General features: G+C 35.0%; 1 protein-coding gene across 14 annotated transcripts in view; it reads left to right on the top strand.

Moving 5' to 3' along the window:
- The first annotated feature begins 4,026 nt into the window (after window positions 1–4,026).
- LOC121873854 (protein bric-a-brac 1-like) overlaps window positions 4,027–23,031 on the top strand; it is an 89,230-nt gene continuing 70,225 nt past the window's right edge. For all 14 annotated transcript variants that reach the window (XM_042377656.1, XM_042377651.1, XM_042377647.1 and 11 more), the window contains exons 1-5: window positions 4,027–4,162; window positions 6,861–6,960; window positions 8,147–8,755; window positions 10,699–10,956; window positions 12,045–12,164. In XM_042377656.1, the coding sequence (XP_042233590.1) occupies window positions 6,880–6,960; window positions 8,147–8,755; window positions 10,699–10,956; window positions 12,045–12,164 (1,068 nt within the window). In that variant the 5' untranslated portion in view covers window positions 4,027–4,162; window positions 6,861–6,879. The remainder of the gene's footprint in view (window positions 4,163–6,860; window positions 6,961–8,146; window positions 8,756–10,698; window positions 10,957–12,044; window positions 12,165–23,031) is intronic.

The following is a 23,031-nucleotide window of genomic DNA, read 5'->3' as shown; positions in this document are numbered from 1 at the left end:
ATACATGCACCCAAGAGCACTTCGGTACACGTTCGATCAAGAGCACTTCGGTACACGTGCACCCAAGAGCACTTCGGTACACATGCACCCAAGAGCACTTCGGTACACATGCACCCAAGAGCACTTCGGTACACGTGCCGCCAAGAGCACGTCGGTACACGTGCACCCAAGAGCACTTCGGTGCACATGCACCCAAGAGTATTTCGGTACACATGCACGCAAGAGCACTTCGGTACACATGCACCCAAGAGCATTTCGGTACACATGCACCCAAGAGTATTTCGGTACACATGCATCCAAGAGCACTTCGGTACACATGCATCCAAGAGCACTTCGGTACACATGCACCAAAAAATTCCCTAGATTTTCCAAAAAATTCCCTAGATTTTTCAGAAATTTCCCCAGATTTTCCAAAAATTTCCCCAGATTTTTCAAAAATTTCCCAAGATTTTCCAAAATTTTTGGTAATATCAACATTTATGGTTTCACTGCTTAACCTGGGATTTCCATCTGTTAGTTAATCCCTCAATCAAGATACAATAATACTTAGGCCCGTGTAACTGTGAGGAGTGCCTCAGGGTATATATCCCAAGTGTCTCCATAACAAATGAAGATCGCTGTCAGGGGGTCGGTTGTAGACCGACACACGCCAAGGGAGCTGCCGCCTAAGTTGCAGGAAAAGGACTTCCCAGTTTAATCCTGTCGAATTAACGGCATCGTCCAACTCGGCTACCGACCCACGGTAGCCGATGAGTATTCAGCTCAACACACTGGCCTGGAGATACGTTGAGGAAGAGTCACGAATGCTCAATAATTAACTTCAACTATACAAAACATACGTCTGGCAACGGTCCAGCCGATATCTAAATCTCTACGTTACTCGACTTAATTGGCACAGAAGTCACTATGTTAAAACATGAACACTGATATTCACAAAATTGACTAAGTTAAACTGAATTACTAGGCGGCGGGGAACACATGTGAACATACCTGGAGATACGTTGAGGAAGAGTCACGAATGCGTGATTCTCCCTTGTGTAGAGGTATATACGTGCACCTGCTGGGCAGCTTGGGCCTCCATATCCATGCCAGAAAGGTCGATCTTACCAACAACATACCTTCTCTACCATTTTGGATCACCGTATACTTAATTGTGAACTCCGGTGTTCCTGATCAGGGTAATTTCCTATGTCTATTCATATAATCTAATCAGAGGTTGAGCTTGCCAGGAAAAGGTGGAATATACACGTTGATAACATCAATTCTGCAAGCTCAGGCCTGCGGCGAACAAGGAGCTATTCACAGGGAGACGTTAGATCTTGGAGATTATACCAGTTGACAGAATAATTCAGGAAATTAATGACTTTCTTAAATAGACAACTGACTCTAACTAAACTACAAACATCAGATTCTCTGATGTCGGGGCGACAAAATAACATAACTTCAGTAGCGATCAGAAACTCATGGGTATTCTTAGGGAACAAAACCGGTGGGTAGTGTTTGTCCTGGCAGACTCAACACTCACTTATTTGACACGTCTTATTAACAATAAGGGCAGTTGAAGCATTCAACACCACTCACAATGGATCTTGAATGTTTCAACTGCAAACAGACATATCTAAGCTGACTCAAAACCAGGGTGTTCTCTCTCACATTCAAATTCATTTTATAGAGAGGTTGGTTTCAGTAAGTCAGAGAAAATGGGATAACGGAGGACTGAGGCGTCTTGAAGTGATGAGAAAACGGACTCCTCAGATGGAGGACTCAAAATAAGCAGAGGTACATGTTTTGTGGGCTATTGAGCGTAATATGAATCATTTGATTTTGGCGTTAACTGACGTGTACGACCGTGGTCGTTACAGCGGCATCTCTGATAATACTCTCAAGTACTTTACATATTATGCTGGTCAGGCTCACTGGTCTATAGTTGTTCGTGGAGTGACGATCGCCCTTCTTGAAGATAGGACTCACATAAGCCACTCTCCATTCACTGGGGACAATTTGTTCATCCAGGCATTTACAAAACAGGACCTTCAGGGGCTCTGCAAGCTCGTTGCTCAACTCTCTTAGCACTCTAGGATGTACCATGTCAGGTCCGGGACTCTTATGTGCAATGTTGGCGAACAGGACAGCAGATTGACAGGGTAGACAAACTCCATGCAAATAAAATGTAAATATATATTAAGTAAATAACGGGTTCTAACTATCAGTCAGGCTCCCGAGCTTTCTGCCTACATGTTGACCACTCACATCTCTCCACTAATGTAACGGTTTGTGAACTAGCAGAGTTCCTCCTATGGCCCTCTCCGTTCTCTCTCATCATTAAATGTATTCGTTTTCTCAAATATTTTCTAAAAATCTAACCTTACCCCTATAATGTTTAGTTACATTATGTATTCTCTTTTTAATTATTTTTTATTTATATCAATGATCATTTCACCATTTATTAGCTTCCTAGCAGTCCGAGCGATTGGTGTGTTCTTTGTTATTTTGTCATGCAGGAGGAAACCTGAGAATATCTGCTATGTTTGGCAGGGTTACTAGTGTATTACATATATGAAATTTACCTCAGGTGCCCTAGACTGTACAGAATGAGGATTGATATAGTTTTATATACATTTCCCCCTACCAAATACTCTCTGGTGATTTTACGAAAGAGAATGAAAGCGTATGAGAAACTACAATATATTGGTTAATAAACTTATCAATGTGCTTTTATAGCTTGCCGTCTATATCTTTAGTCTAACCTAACCTAACCCGACCTAACCTAACCTATCTTGACCTAACCTAACCTAACCATACTAAATATCTTGTAGGCCGCACGCTATAGTAGCACCAGTGACAGTTTAGAAACGTTAGAACTTATCCCAATAGATATTCCGGATATTGTAACATTATCGCTAGGATTCTTTTTAGGTTGGAATCAATTTTCATCTATGGCGTTTCCAGCTCAAATCTATAATTTTCGGGTATTTTAACCGATGAAATTACCAACAACATTATGTAGTTGTTCAAAATGGACAGGGCTTTGACGCATATATATATATATATATATATATATATATATATATATATATATATATATATATATATATATATATATATATATATATATATATATATATATATATATATATATATATATATGTCTCCAAACTGAACACATATTTGGTGGGTAGGTGCTCAAAGCCAAGGTACTCCAAACCACCCGATTTAGTACCTATTTTTTTAGCTAAATGGCTTGATACATAGGCTCGACTCCTTCGCCCAGAAAAGAGAAAGGTAACAGAAATAAGTAACCTTTAAGGTATACATGTACGTATGCTTATATGTGTGTTGTGCGCGTGTTTGGTGCGCGTATGAGTGTGCGTATATTTTTTTTAGAAAATCGGATAGTAATGTATAAATTCCTTTGAAAGATGACGAAACACAGATTCGAAATATATTTTTTGTTGGCAACCATAGTATCTTTGTTTCCTTTCCTTTTGTCCTGCAAATTCCTCAAGCGATAAGTCCATGAAATGGCGGCAACACTCGGCTGTTCCCAGTTCTCAGCCTCCTCCCCCTACCTCACTTACAACTATAAGAAAGTCACGTATTTATAGCAATAAATTTGTTTGTTTTAATAATTCGATAACTCCTAATATATTATATATAATAATAGAACAATATTTAGTTTGTACTACAGACTTTTATTATATTAATATTTACGACAAATATTGCTAAATATTGTTGTATATCTTCTAGTCATGAAATCTAGAAATATGTAAAGCATTTGTTTTTATGGGTTGTATTTTATAAAAGTTTTTTATTTTCATAATTTTTCCTTCAGAATAATAAGAGATAACTGTACAATATGGCATATCATCAATAGCAGGCTAATTTATACATTCACATGTTGGCATGGTCTATCACTGGAAGTAAGTGAATTATTATTCTACAGAATTCTATATATGAACTAATATTGAATATATGCATATTTACAGCCTATAAACGTAAATGAAATTGCGCGCTGTACATAAATTATTGGGTGTGAATATCAGTCTAGCAGGGGTTGGTTGGTGAAGCGCCTCTGGCAACACTGTGCTATTAAACGTATGGATGTCAGCGTCAGCGCAGACTAACAACTCAACACTATTTATAAACAACTCGTCTATAACAGGTAAGATATTGTACTTCAGTTTTACTCCTTAGTTTACCTAGATTGTGGATAGTAAAGATAGAGAGTCAAACAATGTGTCATAAGTAATGTAGAGCAAAATTTGTGGTAGCGTCAAGATTTTCAAGGTGGCGTCAGAGGAGCTGCTGCGTTAGGGCTCTCAATAGAGTGCGCATGCATGTAGTACCAAGGAATATAATAAATGCATTTTACCATGAACTATCATATACCTACACAAACACATTGTGCTAATGTAAATTATGTTATTTAAATTCTTTTGTAAATTACCGAGGGTAGTAAATTTTCGGTGTTCATTCTTGGTCGGCGTCACGGACTGTGAGGGTCCTCGGCCAAGATGAAGGCGCTGTCCTCTTACAACAGTCACTCGCTCACCCAACACTCTCTATTTATCTTTATGATGAATAATAACAATGACTTTAGGGTAAATAATAATAAAACTATTGGTTCTCTCACCATTTAGGGATTCTGTAGCTTTTAATGATGATGATAATAAAAAATTCAGTCAATTTGAGGTTTCAGGTTAATGCCCTCATCCTAAACTAGGAAGTGTAATAAGTGAAATTCCTTAAACTGATGCCGATGATGAATTTTGATATGTATTAGAGTTGCAAAACTGCTCTATTGACTCTTTGGCTGCTGAGATAGACACACTAGGACTGCTGTTTGGTACTCAGGAAATCAATACAGTATTTGTTTCTTGGGCTGTGGATATTTTCTCATGAAGCATTAAGTGCATGAGTAACGCTACACCTAGAGCTACAGAGATATTGCTTTAGCAGTATACTTTGTGTTCATATTCTGCTTGTGAATTGTTATTGAAATATTGAACATAATCACTATGCTTACAATGTCTTAAATGCTGTTCAGACTTAAAAATATAAACCAATTAAATTGCTATAAGAACGATCAAATGGTAAAAAATAATTATTAAGCCTAATGCTTCCCACTCACTTCTACTTTTTTGCCTTGGTATCTTAACAGTTTTATAAATAATTAACTTTGTACATAAGAACATAAGAATGGAGGAAACTGCAGCGGGCCTATCAATTTAACCTTGTGATACAGCAGTGCTATCAGATCACACTAAGACTATTTTAATACCAATGGTTTTGCAAGTGTTGCCTAATGACTTAAAAAAAATTCAGCTGAGGAAAATAGAATAGATTATATTTTTGGTAAAGATTAACCCTTTCAGCTGTGTGTTATGTATTTCATGTTGTGTCCAGGATAATGAGTTTTAGAAGTATTTCAAAATCCTTGGCTTCATGAAGTTACAAAAGACTGCCCCTAATACTGTACTGTACTTTAAAATTGTGATTCAGCTTCAACTAAGACCTGAGTTATTTTCAGGGACAGGGAGGGCATACCAGGTAATCCTTACCACCCCCCCCCCCCTCCTCGAAGAGTTTACATACACACTGAGGCTTGTTGGATTTTTTCAATCACAGCATTATGTTTTAAATGGATGCTGTAGGCTCCCATAGAGGCCATAATCTTGTTAATGGCTTTGGATTGTGGCATAGGTAATTTAAACAATATTTCTTAATACTGGAATTGAACCCATAAGTCCAGGTACTTAATATTGGTACAGTGCTGTACTGTCTGCTCAGGGGGTTAAAGAAAGGGTTGCCACAATTTTCAAAATTTTTATTTTTTATTGGTTCTGTAGTTATTGTCTGTGTATATGATTTTGTCAGTGGCCATGGAGATAAACCATTTATGAAAGTAATCAACACAGGCCAAACACATGATTGTTTTTGTTCAATATACTGTCATTCCTGAAGCCTCTGGTACAGTGGTTCCCAATTAGGGGTAAATTATCCCTGTGGGTTATTTGTCATTTTTGGGGTAATGATCGGTGTACCTTTCGTAATTCTATCAGCAATCACGGCGTTGACAGTGGCCTTGACAAAAAATCATGAACAAATAGATTTTAAAACGTGCTGTACAAGGAGGGATTAATGGGTACAGTATTACAAATGATTCAAGGATTGGGCAGGTTTGCACCTTAAGGGGAAAGATGACCTTGTTTATTAAATCCCCTGGGCTTGTTAAATGAGGAATGGAGTAGTCTAGTTACCCAGTTCGAAGCCACCCAGCAATGGCCACCCGAGCGAACAGTATTTCAGGATCAGTCCTGCACTAATGGCTTTGATAAATATATATGTACTGTACAGTGCCTGTACATGTATAATCTTTTGACTTGGGGAAAAATATACCAGCCATCAACTTGGTCCTGATCATAATTATACTCTAATGTAGAACTCACGCTCTTTCTTGTGAGAATTGATGTGCTTTTAGCTGACTCTTATTACAGTCTTGTATTGTACTGCATTTTATTTTATCCGATTATTTTGTATTTTGAATATTGTACCTATTTAGGACAACTTTATAAGACCTTTTTGTGAATTATTTTAAAAGTGCAATATCCCTGGAATGCTTGAATTAAATGTTGAGATAATATTATATATTATTTTTCTATTTCACTTGAAAATTTGTCATAACAGCACTTCTTTTTTCCAAGTCATTGTTTTAAGTCTTAGATATACTACAGATATATTGACATTTGTGACTAGGAAATTTGCTACATTTATCAGTACTGTAGTTCTTATGCAGTATAATGTATACTGTAATTCATCTTTAGGTAAATGTACTATGATGTAATTTTTTAATGTTTCAGATGAGAAAAGTGTTTCAACATGGGTGATGGATTGTTATCATTGTCATGGAATAACCACAAAGCCACTTTCTGTCACATTCTGTCAACACTTAGAGAAAAGGTAAATAATAATTAGTGGGTATAATAATGCTCAACAAGTCTCTATCTTTGTCTTATATGAAATTAATGTCCCAAATAAAAGAAAGTGATGAAATGTAATACAGGTTATAAGTTATAACCAACCCTCCTGAATTTCACTTTGAATACTGTATATATTTAGTACTCTTTTGTCTGCAATATGTTGGGTCATGCACAATCCTCTGTATATAGTTACTAGGACCTATTTAATTATTGAAAACATTCCTCCATTTGTAGATATAGTAAAGTCCACCATAGTCACTAACTGAAGGCTTTCTTATCACGTAAAAGACAAAGATTGCTTCCTGGCCTTTAGTAGCTGGTTTGATTACAAGGCTTAAGTCCTAGTGTATAAGGATGTGGTTTAGAATATGGAATGTGTTTATTATCATCCTTTAGAAAGATTGGGGCAGGGAGGACAAAGCAATATGTTTCACAGATTGGTATTCTTTACATAAACTTTTGACTTCCTTTGACTAAATTTTCATATCTGGTCAACCAAGCCTTAGAATAGTCACCAATATTTTAGTTAACATCATTCAAAGGTCACAGAAGAAGGTAACTTTACAACTCGTGTGACTACAGTGTTCATCTGGTAATACTGTAATGAAATTTTCTCTTTCGGTCAACCAAGTTTTAGAGTGGGTAAAGAAGTTCCTTTAAGCATTGGAAAAATGGCTTGGTCTGGGCTGATTGATGAAGCATCCATATTATTGGCTGATGAAAGAGATCACTTTTTTACATATTTTATTATTTGTATGCAGTACAGTATTTTTGTAATTTTTATTACCACATCTTTTGCAGTATACAATATATACACTGTTAAATTAGTTTCATTTTTCATATTTTTGGACTAACAGTGATGTTTCACAGAAGTTTTATTGTTAGAACTTACCATGTATAAATTGAGGGGTTATTGTATCCCATATAGGAGCTTATGAAATATTTTACTTTCACCCCTTTCAGTACAGTTTGTCAAACAGCTGTAAGAATGTCATGAAATTGTTACACAGCACAATTACCCCCCAAAAATTTAAGGGAAGCTAATGCCTGGCAATACACAGCTAGAAAGTGAGCAGTTTATTATGTCCTTTAGATATAATCTTAAACTTATTTTAGCGACGTATATTTCAAATTTATTAATTTAATTTTTTTTATTTTTTACACAGGAGAGATACACAGATGTGACCCTGGCATGTGAGGGAAAGTTTTATCCAGTACACAAACTGGTGCTATCAACGTGTAGCGAATACTTTGAAAGTATGTTTGAACAAACACCATGTAAACATCCCGTTGTAGTTTTGAAAGATGTTAAACCCGAAGAGTTAGAAGCTCTTCTCAGCTATATGTATGCTGGTGTAGTTAATGTGGCCCAGAATGACCTGGCTAGATTAATCAAAGTTGCCGAGTTACTCCAAGTAAAAGGCTTGGCTGTACCGGATGAACCACCTCAGGAAGTTGAAACCAAGAAAACATACACACCTCCCCGGAGTTCAAATTCCCGCGATGATAGAACGAGTCCTCATCCCAAAAGAAGAAGAAGAGACGACAGTACAACACCTGTTTCGGAAACACACGTCTCCAACAGTCCTACTTCTCCAAAAATGTCACCACACCATATAGATAGTGATTATAACCAAGAGAACTCTAGAACACCTAGTGAGAGTCATGTTAGTGAACACAGAGTGGAAAAATCTAATGAAAGAACTGAACAAAGACATGAAGTAGGGTCAGATCAGAAAGTTGAGTGCACATCTAAACACGGATCCCCTCTCCAGGTTGGTTTATATAATGTCTCATTTGTTCCTAGAACAGTAGTAGTGTATTGAACTCATACTGTATTCTTTTATGAAATCAAATTTCTGGAGCGAACCATGTTTACTACTATTGGCATTTAGGGGCGACTGACATTCGGAATATTGTGTACATTCAGTCTTTCGGTTGTTTAAGGTCAGCAGAAAGTCTAAAGACATTTATTGACAAATTCTGTGGCATTTTTGCAGAAACAAAATGCTTTTTCCCATGAGCATTAATTTTTTATGCATAACAGTTACCAGTAATAGTCCCCATTTATATAACAGGGCCAGTGAAAATTATTAGTGACTTATAGAAGGGAAGTTTGTGTATTTATTATATTTTTTACTTCTTAAAGTTTGGAATGAGCCATGGTTAATATTGATGACTGACCTGCAGGCGAGTTAATTGATTTACTGTTTATTTTCTTACTTTATTTTCATAATTTCTTGTGCAAATGCTTCGTTTGGTAGATAATTAGGCTTCTAGGTGCGCACTACTTTGTCTTCTAGGCGGTAATGCACCAGTGACGTCTCATCCCAGGATGTATACAACCAATCATATTGATGTATTTCAAAACACTCCGCTGCCTGGGCTTGATCAACACTGATGCTCAGTGTAAGCTTAAGAACCGTTCAGTTTGGACAGCTGCTCTCACATCCATAAAAAAATTTAAATTACACCATATCATAGTAAGTTCTTCCAGTTTAATATACCGGGGGGACCAGGGGGCTTGGCTAGGAGTTAGGTAAGATTAGGTAGGTTGGTGAGGTCTTCTAACAGGGCTTCTGCTGTTTATTTTTCATATTAACTAATTTAGAAATAACTACATTTTAACGCATTTGCACAAATTATGACAGTGTCCACTATACAACACAGTGAAATTGTGGCGTTTTTATAATCGTTTTCTGTGAAAAATCGGCTGTGGGTCAATCATCAATAATTACCAAAAATTCTTACTAGAACACCCCTAAACAAAGCCTGCCTTGTAAAGGGGGCTATCTGCATTCTAGGCTGGGCACACTTTTCTCTCAGATGATTGTAACTTGTTGCAGGGCAACAATGTTTATGAAGGAAGACAAACCCAGTCTAACTGTTACTTCAAAATCCAGTGAGCCATTGGGTACCCTAGACCAGTCCAGAAAGTACATCAAATTCTCTCCTGGTGGGTTTCATTTTTTATAATAAATTGTGAAATAGTCAAGCAGGAAACTTGCATTCATTGTGACTAAGGTATACTTGCTGTAGGGTTCATGTGTACCTTGTGGCTCATTGCCTTTTGAAGAAACCACTAGACTATTCCAAGATTAAAACTCATCACAAACCCTGAGCCAATCAGGCAAGTAGCTTTGCAACAATTTACACTGGTCCAGCAGAACTCTTCCTAATTTAGAACACAAATATTGCCTTGGGTAAGGTGTGTTCTGTCAATGGGTGTGCTAGTGGAGGAAATTGAGTACTATTTAACTAATGCCTCGGTAGCAGATTTTGTTTCTCAGCATTGATCATTTGTCTTGTTTTTCATTACATTTACCAGGGGTGGGGGGGGGTGCTCATTTTGTTAAATGTACTCCTCTTGTACTCGGAGATTTTAGTGGAATAGTAGATTTGCATATATTGATGTGGGTCACTTTGAATAACATTTTCATCCTTTGAACCTTTAATGTCTTTGGAATTTGACCCATTTTTATCAGGATGTTGGGTAAAGGCTTCTTACTGTGCTAGTTGAATGTTGTAATTAGGGTCTTGTCAGAGGATAAATGTTCAACATCTGCCATATATGGAACTTAACACAGACAAAAGTTTATAAAGCTTAAAAATCTCTAATAATTTTTCTACCTGTAATTTTTATATTTGAGGTTTAATTATTATCCATGTACACTGAAAAACAATAAAGGTGAATTATGAAGATAACGTTAATTTTCAGGTAATGTTAGATGAAGTACTAGTCAAAGAGGAGATGGTGGAATCCTTAGATGACAGTCGAGATAATTTGTTAGACTCTGGGATGGATTATGGTTCGTTAAGTGGTGATTCAAGAATAGAAAACTCAACCACTGATGGGGGACCTCAAGACCATCACAGTCAAATGTTGCCAAATAAGTACGACCAATCTCTTGTTTCCCAACCACACCTCCCAGAGGCGGTCGTTGAAGCTCTCGCTGGACCCTCCGGGATGCAAGGGGTAAGTCATGTTTTACAGATTGTGGTTTTTCTTTAAGTACTTAAATATATGAGCTTTTTGCTATGTATTATTTGGTAACTCGAGAACATACGTACTAGATAATTTTTATTTTATTTGAAGTATTTACTGATACTTATTATTTTTTACTGTGCCCCCAATTTACTTGCAGGGCAGCATACTGGGTGTGTGTACTTCTGTCCCAACCTGTATTATTAGGAAGATTGCACAAATGGTTTTCAGTGTAGGACAAAACAAATTTTAGTGAAGTTCTTGTAGGAAATTTTGGAGTGAAGTGAAACCCAAACCTTCTCCAGTTCAAAGCTGCTTTTTCTGGTGGCTGGGCACAGTAAGAATTCTCTTTTTCACATCAGCTGATAAGCAATGATAGCTTCCCTTTCTTTTGTGGTAGAATTGTCCTTAATTGTACTACCACTCCTTTGATAAATTCAGATGTTGAATTGCCATATTTTTTAATTTTATATGTGCATACACCACTTAGTATGCTTCCATCATAGAATATTGCAGGATGTTTAAGATATTACCCTGTCTATCCTAACCTTCATACAATTTTTTTTTTCCATCAAAATCTTTAGACATGCTTGGCAGGACGAGATGAAATTTAGACTACAGTTTAATTTCCTTCATACGTATCTGCTGATTTTAATAATCATCATTCCTTAATTTATTAACTTGGGGGGGGGAGCTCGTTCTACTTCAAAATAAGTGTATATTGGTGGGACATAAAACACTGTTACTGCTGATCTAGTTTATCTTGGTGTTCTGGTCTGCCAGTGGTGAATATAGGAATGGGAGTTGTCTATGTACATACAATAAATATATAAACAGATCATGGCTAATAATCTATTCCCAATTATTGTTAATTCAGCAGTGTTGTCTTGTACTATGTTGTAGTGGGGGACTTGGCCACATTTAATGTTAAACTCATGTTTTTTTAAAGAAAATATTATTCAGGTCAAGTTATACTAACTTGATGAATATTAGAAATCTCATAGAAAAGCAAATACTCAACATGTTAAGTAAAAGGAGAATCCTACGTCTTAAAAACTTTTAATTTTTCATTTTACCAGTGGCTTGGTGGGAATGATCTGAGTGGAGGGTTCTCAGGAGTGGAGAGTTACAGTGGGGAGGGGAGACATCAGGACTTACGTCAACCTCTCCCCGGCCAGCAGCCTCAGGGACACCAGCTGGTGAGTGTTGTTGTCCAATTCTTACAGAAAAGGAGCCATTACATAACTTGTGTTCCCATGCATTATTGTTGTTGTTTGTTTGTTTTGTTTATTTATTTCTAATTTATCTTTTACTTTTCTTTCTTTTTTTTTATTTACTATATCTATGAAAACAAAATTCAATAATACCACCTTTGGCGGCTTTGCAAGTTTTGTATTACAGTTCCACTGTGGTACCTTTTAAACTACAGGTAGTAGTAGATATAACAAAGTCGTGTTTTCATCGACCGAGCTTTATTGAGTATTCGAAAATTACCATATTATTGTTGCTGGACCTATAAATCAAGTATCAGACATTCCTCAAGGGCTGTTTCACATTATTAATGGATAGATGTTAGGCTTACTCTGTGCTGCTCTTAGTATCTTAAGTAGTTAAAGTGAAGGTGCATTTTATTGCAAATATTTTGGTGGCAAGGCCAAACAAAAATGATGCACCCTTAGTTGTGATAGAATGGATAATAATTGTCAGTTGGTGAGGATTTTTTTAAAATAACTTTAACAGTTCAGGTCATAGGATATTGAAATTATTTCTCTAAGAATTTCCTCACTTCTAAAGGTTTTGGAAGTTTAGGTTCTCATAAAAATGCACAGGTCAATTTTTTTTTTTTATTCGGATAAAGTTTTAAGTTTAGTAATACAGATTACGGTCAGGTGGATCGCTTGAACCAAGCTTTTTTTGTCCAGCACAACTTAAATGATCTTGCATTTATCTCGGTATTAGTTGTACAGCGGATGTGACAAAATTGATGTGTTCAACCAGCCCCTACTTAACTAAACTTTAATTGATTATATCATTTCAGTTACCAAATGAACCAAAATGCATCAGTGTTATTAACCCGGGTGTTCCATAAGGATTTTTTTCACAATTTGCAAATTATTTTGATAAGTTAATATTAAAATTGAACATTTTGAACAAATAGCAAAAGGAGTAGTAAGTGCTTAAAGAATGGATCACTTAGAGCAGTGTTGGGTGTACTTTAGGACTCCTGTACTAATTAAGACTTAAACCTGGTTATGAAATCTAACTATTGAGTAAATCCACACATGTACTAGTCCACCCTTGGTACTTTATAGGATAAATTGATATGCCATACAATATTGGCAGCAATCATAGAAGTTGACTGCCAGTAGCTGTAGATGCCGTGTGGTGTTGTTTCTTTGGAAACACAGTAGGTATATTGCAATGGACATGATAAAAATTGGAGAAATATTGGTACTTTTTGTTTTTTATCAATCACACAAGCTTTTAATCTGTTATAATGTAGAGTGTTAATGAGCAGGTGCTGATTTTTTAATTCTACGCATTCTGTACTTGGTGAGTTACCCCACCCCTTTGGCAGGATGATAATCCACTGAAGGGTTGTTCCACCATAGGCAAGTACACCTTACAATGAACTCATTTGTTAGTGAGGGCACAGGGAAGAAACTTGGTTCTCCTCCACTCTGGTTGGGAATCGAACCCATGACTATTAACTTAAGGTAAATGCTCTCTTAGCTGAGGTACAGTAACAGTACTGTACTGCTTGTAAATTTGTTCACTCTTCTGATTCAGCTGTATTTGGAAATATTTTAACATTATTAATGATAGTGATTTTGTGGACTTTTATGACATAAAAATGTCTATTATGTGCTCAGGATCAACAGCATTGAGGATTTTAAGAATATTTTGCAAATTTTATCAGAGGAATACAAAGTTGTTAAACCTAGTTAAGGTATATACATTTTTATGAATGTATACTGTAGTACAATACAGTACTAAGAATATATTCCTTACCAAGGGATGTATACCTTGATAGGGTATATACTTTGAGAATATATACCTTTCAAAGAATTATACCTAACTAAATGTATATATGTAAGATAACCTCACCAAGAAACATACCTTATATACTTAAACAAATATATAAATATACCTTACTAAGAATACATAATTTATGTAATCAAGGAAAGGTAACCTATTGGTATTGAAGGGAATATATGGAGTGCATGATGTTAATGATTACACAACTTTTAAACAGTATTACAAGTTACTGAAGGGAGTAAAAAAAAAACTTGTGTCCTTAATTGTTTTTAATTTGGTTAAGATGGAGTTTTAAAATATTATTGTGTATTACAGACATTGTGAGTATTTGTTGAGGAATACTGTTCAAAATATTGTTGTTGGAATAAGTTGGCAAGAAAACATTGTGTCATCTGTTTATGAATAACATTGTTTATCAGAGAATACTTTATTTTAAACAAGAAACAGCAAACAAATAGTTTTACCATATGTGGCTCTTATTGTTATTCTGTATAACTAGTGAAGAGGATAACAACACAGAACTGATGCAAAAAATCCATGATCTCCAGCCACTGGAAATAGAGAGAACTTTTACCAAAGGCAATACAGTATTCTCAAATGGACTGGCATTGTTTGTAGAGCTTGTTGTGTCAAATGATCCTTAGTTTAATCCAACTACAGTCATAATAGATTGGTAACCCTAGAGGACTTTATGGATAAAAAATTACCGCAAAGATGGAGCCTGTGAGTTTTACCTTTTCTTTGAATGAATTTTGATATGAGAGGCAAGGGCAAGTGTGGCTGTTTGAAGATTTTTCTGGGTGTACTGTTATTGTGTTCGAAAGTTCATAAATTGGTATTTAAAAGTTGATTATAGACAATTTAGTTGATTTTTTGGTGATGTCTGTTGAATTGGGTTTGAGTTAAAACTCACCATATTTGAACTGTGGAGTTGAGTCACTGTATTCATTATGGATTCGGGTTTGTGGTGAATAATCCTATTACACGAAATATTGGTTTATTCAATAGTAGGCAAAATTGGGACTTCAAATTGTAGTAGATAAAATTATGATGTTTGGCTCAACAGTGTCTTATGTCAGCCTCTTGCAAGAAATAGTGTTGCTTCATTTTTGGGATTAACAGCTACTTTTTGGGGGTGTTCATCTAGCAGGACATCCCATCCACTGAATCCTGTTATTTTATTTTATTAATTTTAAATATAGTGATTGTAAACCTAAATATAAACTATTAAGAAATACTTTAATATATATAAAAGCCTAATGCAGAGCTTTTGATTATCGTAACCTGTTCATCTTCGTAAGTGATCATGCATGATGCACTTGTAATTTTAGCTGTAAGTTTTGAGAAGCATTTGACTATAACCATTGTTATTATCAACTTTGAAAGGAATATATGAAATGCAATAGGAATGGTGTGGGAGGGAGTCATGGGCCAATCTTTTGGGGTGGTGATGGAGGTTAGGGCGTCGGTCAGTTACTGTTGTACACTGAAGAAATTTGTATAGTATTGAATGTCAAATTGAAATAAATTGTGAATGAGGGAATGTGTGGTGTTGGTCAAGAAGCTTAGTTGAAGTACAAGAAGTTTGTTAGAAGGTCATTATGAAATGAGTGACAGCTGCTGTCAAGAGATATTTTTCAAGTGATATTAGTGAAGCTTAATTGACATCTAGTAGTGAAACAAAGAACACTTGAGAATGTTGTACAGTAGTTGGTACAATTAATGATATGTCAATGAGCCAAAATTAGCTGCTATATTCTTGAGTTCACAAGTACAGTAGACTATTACTTCATGCATTACAAAAATTTTTAGTTGTGATGATAAGTGTTTGTATTAAACCTGTACAGTACTACAGATTGTAATTTCAATTATTTTATTTTGTTGGATTCTGTTTGGCATGACTTGATGCCTTCTCCTTTTATGAGGGAGGCTTTTACTTCTGTTCAACTCTGAACCCTCATATATAACAAGTTCACTTATGGATGAGGCCTCCTTCAGTACTGGGTGGGGAAGTGGGTCATAAAGTACTACAGTGGACCAGGCCATGTATGTAACATAAGCTAGCATGGTTGACCAAGCAATCACCCACCCAAATACTACCGTATATATATTTGCAACAAAGCTAAAGTTCACCAGCTGAGGGACTAAGGCCTAAGGAATGTGTGCTGGCTAAGGTAAGAAAGGAAAACAATTGTAGAGAACACATTACAGGTATTAGCAATTTTAGAATTAGTTTTTTCTATTGACTTATATGCTTGGGAACACAAGATTTTTTATTTGTGAAATCATATTTTTTATAATGTATTTTGTAGATAACATTATGTATTTTGCCAAAAATAAAAATTACTGCCCATTGTTTAAGAAACAGACGTGGTACATATCAAAGAAGGTTGTTAGCTTTTGTAATCTTTGACTGGAGTTTGTCTCTTGAAAATTTTAGAAGAAAACTCATACTGTATATGGAAAGTTTAAAGCACAGTACTTTTATCACATATTACCACCTGGCAACTTGTTCCTATATATAAATACTCCCACTTGTTTGCAGTCTTGTTGGACAGCGTTTATTTTTCTTGATATCATAAGTTGACAAAAGTTGGTTTCTTTGAGTCTTGGTAAATATTTTGTTGAAGTAATCTATGATCACTGAGTTATTTATGCTAAGCGTCTCTTATAAGTAAAGTTATTGATTACCCAAAACAAAATGTGGTATGAATTGTATATGTATTGAGTTACAGTTTACTTGAGCTATGTAAAACTAAACCATTTCTTTAAATATAGTTAATTACTTTGGGAGGTGTTCATGTAAGGTCATTAATTCTATAGAAAAAAAATTTGATTGCATTGTTATGAGGATTTTATGTCCTTGCCATAGAGTATGAAGGGGTGTTAGGGCTACCCGGCCATCCATCTCTGTGAAAATTGTTTCCATTCAATAACAAGAGAAAGAATTCTCGGATTAAATGAAATTTGTTGTGTATTGTTATATACAGAATTCCTTCGCAAAAGCAATTTGCATTTTGCAGCTTTTATTACTAGAGTTGTTACCCCAGTTTGACTTGACAGGTTTGTTGGAGTATATATATATATCATATTACCTTTGTATTAATCTATTCGTCTTACTTGAAATTGCAAATTTTATTATGATGAAGTTTCTTTTTGGCAAAATACACAATGTATCTTCACCCTTGCATAATGAAGTTGTCTAAACCTTAGTAAAAGACTGTTAAATAAAACAAGAAAGTTTCTTATAATCATTTATATCTGTTTTGCAGATATAAGTCGTATAGTACACTGTACTGGTTATGTTATCCACCAACTGTTTCTCTGGGTGGTAGGTCATATTTACCCCTGTCTGAAGAGGTTAAATTACACTTCCTGTTTTTCTGATGGTCATAACTCTCTGTTGGAGATGAGATTTGTGTTGTGAAAAAGAATTGGGAAGTTAAGAAAAGGTTAGTGTGGTTGAATGTCAAATGGGCCCTAGTGTGAACTAACCTAATCATACCTAACCATTGGAAATTGGGACCCCTTTGGATTTGTCCAGTCCTAATGGCCAGGTTGGGACATGTTAGGACTGGGGCCCATTTGAAATGCCTCTGGGTAGCCAGTTTAGTTGGACAGCAGTTACAAATAAATGAGCTTGAACATTTGGAGTGAATAGTCAGTTTTCAGCTGTTTACATGATAGTACTATAAAATCAGTTTACGGAAGAAACAATACACAGTAATGGCCCTACAACCTCTATTTTTTGCTTGTCTTTTCTTTAAAAAAGTGGTGAGATTTTGTGGCCAATCTCATGTCATCATTGTTGTCCAGTTAAGTTTAGTGGCCTGAAACAGATTAGTGTTTACATCAAATAAATTTGCTGTTATCATGATTCCAGTATCTTGGTGCATCTGTCACTCCATATTAGTTTAGGTTAAGATTTGCTAGGCTGAGCTTGGTCAAGGCTAGACTATGCTGGGTTAGATTAAATAACAGGAGGCAGAACTAACTTTATTTGACCTCCATTTAGTATATTTTTACTGAAGGTATATAAAGAATTAAAGGAGACAATAGTGTTTGCCAGAACAAGTGAGACCAACTAGTACCAAAAATAATACAGAAATTTGTTTTATAGTTTTTTCTGCCTTATACAGGTATAGTACTGTACTCCAGTAATATGCATATGTGTACAGGTTGCTTAGAAAGTCCCTATTAAAAGTTATATTTCCAAAGCATCTCTATGTACTTAGTCACTTTCTGCATAGTCTTAGATTTCCACTTGCAGATCTAAGTCACAGTGTGGTTTCCATTTATGTATCGAAAATGATGGAGTACATATTGATGTTTTAGATGTGTAATTATGCCAAGGATACTGTAGACACATTTCAATAGGATTTATAAACCCCCTGTTTGCACGTAAGCATCTGAATTTGTAGTCGAGTGCTAAACGTTTGAGAAAGATTCACTTTGGAGAAAGGGGCTATAGAAATACCTGTATGAATAAGTAGAAGTCACATTAAAACGATAACATGTTCCCATCTCAAGATATTACAGCCAGTGTCATGTCTATCATTTCTCTTATATATTACAGTATTCAGTTCCCTACCACTCGGGATTTTTGGCCATTTCATTTTCAAGGGACTATGCATAGAGGGTAAATATACGATATGAGCAAATAAGGAAAATATTGTTTATTAAATATGTAATTTCCTGCTCCAAGTTTTCCACATCGATTATTTCAGTGAATACATAAACATACATACAGTATAGCATGTATATATATATTAGAGAACATCCAATAATCTTCCTTTCCAATTCAGGAACTTGCTGGCCAAATTTTTTTGGGATTTAGTGAAAGGGTAGTGTTAGCTCAAGGTACATGTACTTGGATAAGGTAATGTGGGCACACTGATTGTAGGAGCTATTGTTACAAGCTAGCTTATAGAATATCAGTTACAGGTTTGCCTGATCCATTGGAAAAATTCACTTTCCAGTTGCTGTTTTGAACAGATATGAAGAATTCATTAATAAGCTGGTGATTAGGTGTTCTATTCACTTGATGAATGAGGAAATAAATGATATTGAAGATGTAGAGGAAGGATTACTTGCAGCTTCTAAATTGCAAATTTTAAAAACAACACATACTTGTATATTCTTATACTGTATAATTTAAAGGTGATGATGATATGAAAGCTATCATCATTGTTGAACTTCGTTTTCAGGAAATCAGAGAAAATCAGTTGATAGGGAGACTGTGGTCTCGTTGGTGTTAGTATCACTAAAACAGTGCATCACGATTATTCAGAGAATCTATACAAAAATTTCAAATGGGAGGGAATAGGTAAGTGTAGCGGGAGATGTGGTAGTAGGTTTTCCACACTTTTTGTACTTGTTTATGTCCCCACTTGCTTACAAAGTGAATCTATAGCATCCATGTTGATTTACAATATTTCATATCAGATTACATTACACACCCAGTTTTCAGGAATAGGCCAAGATTATAGACAAGAGCTAAAAACTAGATGATCAATTTTGTCCAACTGTGTGTAAGTTACAGGTCCTATTTTTTGCTATTTATTATAATTATTATTAACAGCTATTAGGGGATAAAGATGGGCTATAAGAAAGCTCCTATGTTTCTTTGTCAGTCTTTTAGTATAAGGTAGACATCTTTATTATGCTACAAGGGTCTCTATAAATTTCCCAAGGTAAGTTAAACTGTAAGTGGCTCCTTTTCTGGTCATAAATTTACTTTTTATTAATGGTAATATTAATATATTTATCACTACTACCATATGGCCTTTAATTTGTGCTTTATATTGTTGATAAATCGTGTGAAACTGAAGACATAACGTGAATATTTTTACATATGACTGTAATTTAAATTCATCAAGATTAGGAATATACGGCCTACTTTTCCTGTACATACAGTACATATATATATATATATATATATATATATATTATATTTTATATATATATATATATATATATATATATATATATATATATATATATATATATATATATATATATATATATATATATATATATATATATATATATATATATATATATATATATATATAATCACACTGATACATACAGACACTACCCATTACTGCCCACAAATGAAGAATACATATGATATTACTGTACGTATGCACATTATTTGGGAGCACACATAGGCTTTTGTAGTCATACAAGAACTTTTGGATTCTCTATGGCCAGTTATATTCCTAGATTGAAAATACAAGTACATTATTATGCTTACAGTTTGGGATTTACATGTATCTCTGTATCAATATTGGGTGTTAAGTACTGTTATTAACAGATGAATGGAAAAGTCTGTACTATAGTACTCAGTTATACCTTGCTATGATCACAGAGTATATATATATTAACCAAAACTGTTTGTAGTTTTGGAATGTGTACTTGTTTATTTATATGTTTACAGTATTATTATTTTTTTTTTGTAAGAATACAGTGTATTTACCCAGTATATTTTGTACCCGCGAATATAGTTATCCTGTTGTGATTATCGTGTGGGATTACGTGTTCCCAACTCACTCTTACAGTACTGTGGAAATGTTATGTTGTCTGATGATAACAAGTTGGTTATACTGTCCATCCTTGCAACTCTCACAGATTGTATGAGTTGGTAATACTGTAGTACATCATTAATGCAGCTCTTACAGTTTGTAAGAGTTGGTAATACTGTACTTAAATCACTCTTACAACTTGTGATATGGTCCATTATTACTGTAATTATGGATTGTTTTGTATTTATGTTCATTTAGTTGCACCAAGAACATGGTGATTATGGCATTTAACTAATTGTTACTTTTTTGTTGAGAATTCGTATCATAATGTGATTAGTGAATGTGCCTGTCCTTATAAAATATACAAGTTCTTCTAACTATCTATATATTGAGGGCATTTTTGTGAGTGCATAAATATAGTACAGTATTGTACAAGATTCGTATTGTGTGTGTGTCAAATTGCAATTAAAATTTTCTGACATACAAGTATTAAGTATTTACTGTACGAGCAACTTCAAGTGTTTTTACTATGAGGGAATTTACCTAGAAAACTTAGATCATCTTCATATTATGAAACGGGAATATAAGTGGAAAATTTTTATGAACAGCAGCTAATATAAGTAAAGAAAAAAATTTGGTGTTTTCAGTGATATAGCCAACACCGTGAATTTAATATTGAGAGTACAGTACACTACTAGAAAATTGCTGGAATATTTGTACTATATACTACTTTAGACATGTGGATCTAATGATCTTGTTACAGTAGTGCTTTATTCACCAGATAATAGTTCATATAAACATGACTATGACAAGCATAAATAAGACTGTGACGGTGCAGTGAGAAATATCTGTGGCTTTGATACAGATGTAACTATTTTAAGCTTTTCTCTGTTGATGGTTTGAAGTGAATGAATGCTCAATATATGTTTATGTGATAAAATCCAAGTGTCATTAAAGCGATTATGATCAGATGGGAGGACTGGTTATAAAGTTTGGGATCTCTTGCAAGAGGCAAAATATATCATTTGGTGTGAAATGTGAAAAATCGCATTGCAGCGTTTAAGATCAATTCATCATTGCATACCAGATTTTGCTGTTCAAGTTTTCAAATAATTTTAACCCCTCTTTTTGAAGGCGTACATGTGTAAGGATTAGGACTTTCTTGAAGAAGTACTTGTTTGTATTGTAGGACATTGTTGGGATATTATTGTTGGAATTTTAGGATACTGGAGAAGGATTTTTTTAATTTTAGGATATTGAAGGAGCACGTTTGTAAGGTGTTAAGACCTCTTGAAGGAGTACTTCTGCTGAAAGAGAACCTAATAATGTTAGGGTTAAAGGGTTGAGGGTCCATGTAGCTAACTGGTTAACATGCATAGCTTACTGCCACTGAGTTAAGTTTTGTCAAACTATATAGGAAATATCTTAAGGTGATGGGGATACCTACATTGTCAAATGATTATGCTGAGAACTATAATGTGAGTCCTAAGATGGATATGAGGAAAGTTTAAGATATTATTTTCTTGTGAACTGTTGGAATTAGGAGATACAGATCTGTTCAGATAAAACCCAATGACCTTTATTTATAAAGAATATACTGTACAGGGGAAAATGCTCCCATAAGACATGGAGATTCAGGAGTGATTAAATGATGCTCTAGAGTCATGTGGCCATGCCTTGTGAGTACAGTACATGTTTATCCTGATTAGAAAAAATTCTCAGAAAACTTTATGCTGTACTGTACAACATTGTCAATTAATGAAACCGTTTCGTGGCTCGACACAGTACAGTACACTGTATATGGTATATAAATTCTGGGTACTTTTACTCTGTTCAGGAAATAAGCACTGTAGATTGTATTATTTAGACATTTGAGGATGGATGTAGTTATTTATTATCAATAGAGAGAGAGAGAAGCCAGTTTCATTTTCAGTGAAAATAAATACTGTAGCTTAGAGGGAAGTGAAATTTTTGTCCCCCCAAAAGAATATTTTACTAGTGTATCAGTTTTTAACAGTTTACCATCACAGCACTGTACTGTATATGGACAACAGTTACAGTACAGTACTAGGATAGTGAGTTAACTCCCCATTAAGGGATCACATCATGGGTTGAAAGTTGGCATTACACTTTTTGGAATCTTTGTGTTTGTGTATACTGTACTGTAGTGCATATATGAACCTGAATAATCAAGAATCCATGCTGACTTAGACAACTGAAAATTCTTGAATTCCAAGTTGGTCTGACACTTGATTTTTAGGCTCATATGCTAACCTTTAACATCTCTACACACACACATACCCACAGATGCCAAACACAGTGTCATGCCAGCTTTAAGCCCTTGATCTGACCCATAAACAAATATTAAAGGAAATGTTAACTTAAATTGGAATCTCTGCTTTGGAAGTAATGACCAGGGTTGTTATTGTTGTTTTGGGTATATTATGCCGCTCTAGCAACTTGTGAAACCTTGTTAATTCCCAACTGAATGGTGTTAGTG

The sequence above is a fragment of the Homarus americanus genome, unplaced genomic scaffold, assembly GCF_018991925.1.
Source record: "Homarus americanus isolate GMGI-L3 unplaced genomic scaffold, GMGI_Hamer_2.0 scaffold25827, whole genome shotgun sequence".
NCBI lineage: Eukaryota > Metazoa > Arthropoda > Malacostraca > Decapoda > Nephropidae > Homarus > Homarus americanus.
The sequence above is the reverse complement of the archived record's forward strand: the minus strand, read 5'-3'. Positions and strand labels throughout refer to the sequence as shown.